The sequence below is a fragment of the Garra rufa genome, chromosome 2, assembly GCF_049309525.1.
Source record: "Garra rufa chromosome 2, GarRuf1.0, whole genome shotgun sequence".
NCBI classification, from domain to species: Eukaryota; Metazoa; Chordata; class Actinopteri; order Cypriniformes; family Cyprinidae; genus Garra; species Garra rufa.
In genome coordinates, this window is record NC_133362.1 from 6457349 (window position 1) to 6464005 (window position 6657).

Consider the following 6657-nt stretch of genomic DNA (forward strand, 5'->3'; position numbering starts at 1 on the left):
AGCAAAACAGACATCTTTGTTATTGTCATTGTTTGTTATTTGTTTACATTTTTAACAAATCATTTAACTAATATTTGTTTGTATTTTACCAAAAAAAAAAAAATATATATATATATATATATATATCTCAATCATTTACTATAAATTTTAATTTTATATATATATATATATATATATATATATATATATATATATATATATATAATATAAATATATATAATTATATATAGAGAGAAATTTACTATAAATACTAAATGACTTATAAATTATTAATTTTATATATATATATATATATATATATATATATATATATATATATATATATATATATGTGTGTGTGTGTGTGTGCAAAAAAGTATATATATATATATACACATACATAATAAAAAAATTAAAAGTGTCATGTAAAAAATTTTTTTTTTTACAATTTCTTTTATTAAATGATAAAAATATTTTATAAAAAAAATCGTTTTTTTAATTGTTTTATTTTATTTTTCAGTCTTTTTTTCCAAAATTGTCCTTGTTAGATTTTATTTCTAGTTGTTGATCCACTACAATGTGCTCTATGTGAGTTTAAGCTGTATAAACTGATGTTTAAAAGTCAAATCCAGAAATCACAAACAACTAAATAAACATGGAAACAACAAGTAAATCATGGGAACTACTTAAACAGAGAACACTGTGTAATGGATATTGAACAAACAAATGTTTAACAGCCCTTTTCCACTCATTTTCTAAAGAAAAGTACAATTCCAGTGAAGTTATGCTGTCTGTTTTTCCTCCCACAGATCACAAAGGAAAACAGAGATGTGATCTTTGATGACATTGTGTCCGCCGTACAAGACTGCCTGAAGTAAAAGAGGAGGAGCATACGATACTGATAATATATTCTTGTTCTTAATTTTTTTTTTTTTCGTTTGCCAACAAGCCTTTCAGAAGATCCATTGGGTCAATACAGTGCAGTGTGTCACGTGTGTAATGTATGCGTGTGATTAAACATCCAGCACGTCTTATAATGGACTGAGCTCTGCATTATTGATTGGGAGCGAGCGTGAGATGCTGTGGATGAAGATGTCCTGGAGGAACGACTGAGATGAGCAGGGGTGATGCCCTCAAACACTCGTCAGCTCTTAAATGTTTTCAGAGGGACAGAGAGGCCGCTGAAGCGCTGACCTTTCCTCCTGAGCTTCCTGTATATACGTTTCCCATTAAACAGGAAAATAAATTCATATTTGAGAGGATAACACAGTCAGGATTCCAGACATTTATATTTATTTTCACCATAAATATGGAAATACGTGCCTAAATGTGCTTAAAAATAATGTACTTTTTTATGGTACATTCCTAAGTTATATTATAGATATACACTGCCGCTCAAAAGTTTGGGATCAGTAAGATTTTGAATTGCCTTTAAAGATGTTTCTTCTGCTCACCAAGGCTTCATTTATCTGATCAAAAATGCAGAAAAAAATGGTAATATTGTGAAATATTATTTCAATTTAAATAAACTGTTTTCTATGTGAATATATTTTAAAATGTAATTTATTCCTGTGATACAAAGCTACATTTTCAACATCATTACTCCAGTCTTCAGTGTTACATGATCCTTCAGAAATCATTCTAATATGCTGATTTTGTGGCTTAATATTTTTTTGAAACCTGTGATACTTTTTTTTTCAGGATTCTTTGGTTAAAAAGGTTAAAAAGAACAGCATTTATTTAACATAGAAAGGTTTCTAATAATATACACTACTGTTCAAAAGATTGGGGTCAGTACATTATTATTCTTTCTTTTTTTGATAGAAATTAATAATTTTATTAACCAAGGATGTGTTAAATTAATAAGAATTGATAGCATAGATTTACATTGTTGTAAAAGATTTATATTTTGAATAAATTCTGTCGTTAAATAAAAACTGTTTTCAACTTTGGTAATTCTAATAATAAATCAGAATATTAGAATTATTTCTGAAGGATCATGTGATGCTTAAGGCTGGAGTAACAGCTGATGAAAATGAGCTTTGCATCACAGAAATAAATTATATTTTAAAGTATATTAAAATAAAAACCATTATTTTATATTGTAATAACATTTTGCAATATTACTGTTTTTTCTGTATGTTAATAATCAAATAAATGCAGCCTTGATGAGCATAAGAGACATCTTTCAAAAACATAAAACTTTTGAGTGGCAGTGTATATCATTATTCAATGAATCCTTTTCTCTACTCATATTAGATTTGAGAGCTACCACCTTTGAAAGAATAGTATTAAGTTGAAAGAATAACTTACATTTTGACTTAAATGTGGTCTTTTCCTTTCACAAAGCTGTAATAGGACTTCAGAAGATTTGGAATAAACACTTCTGTTATTGTGTTTAGTTTGTTTATTTGTGGTGACAATCTCTGCTCATAATACACATTCAACCAGCAATTCTTGAAATCATTTAGTGTGTTTAAAGGGATAGTTCACCTAAAATTAAAATTCTGTCATCATTCACTTACCCTCATATTGTTCCAAACCTGTATGAGTTTCTATCTTCTGTTGAACACAAAAGAAGATATTTTGAAGAATGTTGGGGACCAAAGAGTTGCTGGTAGCCATTGACTTCTAGAATATTTTTTCTCTCCATATTCTAGAAGTCAATAGCTGCCAGCAACTGTTGGACAATTAGACATGTTTGGAATAATATGGTGAGTCAATTATGTAATTTTCAGTTCTTCATGCACATAAAGCATTCCTTAAACAAAGAGTACTGCCATTAATGCATGCAATATTACATAAACTGCAAAAAATTTGTTCTTCAAGATCGCAGATGGTTAATGCAATACTATTAATCCAACCACAACAATTATTATTATTATTATTATTATTATTAATTTATTTCTTTGTTAATTGTTCATTTATGTTTTATATTTTATATTATTATTTATGCACAAAGGTTTGGAAATATATTGAGTAAATGTTAGAACTTCCTATTTTTGATAAACAATTCCTTTAACTCAAAACATTCCTTAAACAAAAATACTGGAATTAATGCATGCAATATTATTTAAAATAATAATAATAATAATAATAATAAATAAAAAATAACAGGCCAAAGTCCAGTGCAATTCTATTAATCTCTCCACAACAACTGTGTTTACACTTGATAATGTTTGATTTTGTTTGAATTATTTTTAGAACTAGATTTTTATTTATTTATTTGTTTATTTTTTAGATTTAGATTTAGGCACAAGGCCTTTGGAACTATATAGTGAGTATATGTTAGAATTTCTGTTTTTAATAAACAATTTCTTTAACTCTAAAATTTCTTAAACCAAAATGTTGCCATTAATCCATACAATGTTATTTTTTTTAAAAACAATATTTTTTTTATAACTAATATTTCTATTTTTGTTATTTTTAATTTTAATCATTTTTTTATTTAATAATTCTTAGAACTCCTTTTTTTGTTAAAAAAAAGGGACCTAGACACAAAGGTTATGAGCAATATGGTGAGTAAATGATGTTTTTGATAATTCCTTTAATTCAAAATGTTCCTTAAAAAAAAAGTGACATTGATGCATGCAATTTTGTCAGGATGAAAACAAAAGATCACATTTGATTGATGCAGCTGTTTACACTATATAATGTTTGATTTCACTTTAACATTTTAAGCACTACATTTAGAGAAAAAAGGATTGTGTATGTAGAGTTCTAGTTAAATCTATAGTGTTACTGAGCAACATTCACTGAGGATTATGCACTTTTGTGAAATCAAATTAAAAATTCATCTCTCTTCCATTGCATTTACATTAATTAGTGAAGATTCCCTCTTCAATGTGCTGCGATCAGTCCTCATCAGAGAAACTGGAGTGTGCTTTTGTGTGAATTGTGGCTGATGGAGTTTGTGCAGGACTCAAGAGGGTCTGCAGATGAACAGGGTCAGCTGCTAAAGCTCTCTTTCCAAATGCAAAGGAAGGAGGAAAGGCCAGTGCCAGGCGAGACATGCGTCACAGACCATTCTCTGCCAGTTTCAGCTCTGCAATGACGTCCACTATCAGGCAGTGGAACAAACAGATGACTCGTCTGCTCAACTCTCTGTTTTAGTGTGTATCCTCATATTCTTATTGCTCATATCTTTCTTCAGCTAGCATATAGAACTCTCAAAACATGTTTTAAATCAAAGGGCATTTACAACCCATTTTGCTTACAAATTTACAAAGTCATGCTATGCAGTTGTTCTGGGTGGTTGCTAGGTTGTTGCTATGTAGTTACTGGGATGTTCTGGCCTGGGTGGTTGCTAGGTTGTTTCCATGCAGTTGCTAGGATGTTGCTATGCAGATGCTACAGTTTTCAGGATGGTCTCGGTCATTACTATGCAGTTGCTAGTGTGTTTGTTAAATCTCTGCTATGCATTTGTTAAAATGATGTTGGTATATTTATTTGAAGTTACTATGGTGTTTTGGGTGGACATTATGGCATTGCTATGCAGTTACTAAGATGTTCTGGCCTGGGTGGTTGCTAAGTCATTGCTATGCAGTTGCTAGGGTGTTCTGGTGTGGGTGGATGTTATGTCGTTGCTAGGGTGTTCTGTCATGGGTGGTTGCTTGGTTGTTGCTATGTAGTTGCTACAGTGTTTTGGCCTGAGTGGTTGCTAGGTTGTTGCTATGAAGTTGCTTGGGTGTTCTGTCTTGGGTGGTTGTTCGGTTGTTGCTATGCATTTGCTACAGTGTTTTGGCCTGAGTGTTTTCCATGCAGTTACCAGGGTGTTCTAGGTTGTAGTTAGGTTGTTACTATGCTTTTGATAGAGTGTTGCTGGTTGCTAAGTAGTTGCTATGGTGTTCCGGGTGGTTGCTAGGATGTTGCTATGCAGTTGCTAGCGTGTTCTGGTCTTGGTGGTTGCTAGGTTGTTATGCATATGCTAGGGTGTCCTGGGAGGTTGCTAGATTGTTGCTATGCATTTACAACAGTGTTCTGGCCTGGGTGGTTGCTAAGTTGTTGCTATGTAGTTGCTAGGGTTTACTGGCCTGGGTGGTTCCTAGGCCATTGCTAGGGTGTTCTGGGTGGTTGCTATGCAGTTGTTACGAGTGCTCTGGTCTTGGTGGTTGCTAGATTGTTATGAAGTTGCTAAGGTGTCCTGGGAGGTTGCTAGATTGTTGCTATGCATTTGCAACAGTGTTCTGGCCTGGGTGGTTGCTAGGTTGTTGGTATGTAGTTACTAGGGTTTACTGGCCTGAGTGGTTCCTAGGCCATTGCTAGGGTGTTCTGGGTGGTTGCTATGCGGTTGCTGGAGTGCTCTGGTCTTGGTGGTTGCTAGGTTGTTATGAAGTTGCTAGGGTGTCCTGAGTGGTTGCTAGATTGTTTGAGTTGCATTGCTACAGTGTTCTGGCCTGGATGGATGCTAGGTTGTTGCTATACAGTTGCGAGGGTTTTCTGGCCTCTGTGGTTTCTAGGTCATTCCTATGCAATTGCTAGGTTTTTACGGGTGGTTGCTATAGGATGTTGCAATGCAGTTGCTAGGGTGTCCTGCATGGTTGCTAGGTCATTGTAGGACAGTTGCTAATGATGTGCTGGCTTGGGTGGTTGCTAAGTTGCTGCTGTGCAGTTATTAGGGTGTTCTGGCTTGGGTGGTTGCTAGGTCGTTGCTATGCAATTGCTGTGGTGTGTTCTGGGTGGTTGCTAGGCTGTTTTGATGTGTATAAAACATGTAATTTCTAGTAACTGTTTTCAACTAGCATGTATGGGGTCTCACAACACATCAAATAAGATTCACAACACATTTTGCTTACAAATTTTGAGTAAGAATGTGAGGCAACGAACATGTCCTCTGTCAAAGCATTAAAACACAACCCATAAAAAGCATTAAAACATTGCTTTAATGAACAACACAGTCACCGTCATATCCAGTGTTCCTTAAATATAACTCAACATCAAAACAGGTTCATAATGTTTCTGAATCACAGTGTGTGTTTGTTTCAGGTCATTTGAAGGTGAAGGGCTGCAGAGGGCCAGACAGATTGAGAAGAGGATTGTGGGTAGAGCCGCGGCTGTCAGGGGACTGGTGAGGGTCACCCCGTTGCTGTTCTTTTAAAGCACTGCCAATCGCCCGTGGCGGCAGCACAGATGGATTACATAATAGCGCTGATGGGGGCCATGCCAACTCCTGTCCCATATCTCACCCACTGTGACGGACATTGCTGACCCTATATGCATTTTTCTTCCAAGATTTATCCCTTTAACTAACCTCACATCATCTTGCATAACCAGTGCATGACGTGTTCCATGGAAAATCAGTTTCACCATGAATAAAGAAATGTTTTACATGAAAGGACATTTAGAAATTCACTATAAAAGACTTCTGGAATGTTTCCGGACATTTACCAGAATTTGTCCAGCTCTTTTCAACCCATTTGCCCCTGCAAACTCACCACCACAATAATACAGTATTGTGGGAGGTTGTCAGGGTATTCTGAGTGTTTTGTAGTATGTTGCATGTAGTTAGGGTGTTTCTAGGTGGTTGCTAGGTTATGCTATGCAATTGTTAAGTAGATGTTAGTATACTGATATGCTATCACTGGGATATTCTTGGTTATTGCATTGCTAGGATTGTTATGTGATTTCCAAGGTGTTTTGGGTGGTTTGCAGTGTGTTGCTATGAGGTTGCTAGAGCAT

At 34.3% G+C, this 6657-nt stretch overlaps 1 protein-coding gene across 1 annotated transcript in view; it reads left to right on the forward strand.

The window, feature by feature from the left end:
* ntpcr (nucleoside-triphosphatase, cancer-related) overlaps positions 1-2380 on the forward strand; it is a 15507-nt gene extending 13127 nt beyond the window's left edge. The window contains exon 4 of the mRNA XM_073834817.1: positions 789-2380. Within this exon, the coding sequence (XP_073690918.1) occupies positions 789-857 (69 nt within the window). The 3' untranslated portion in view covers positions 858-2380. The remainder of the gene's footprint in view (positions 1-788) is intronic.
* The last annotated feature ends 4277 nt before the right edge of the window (positions 2381-6657 follow it).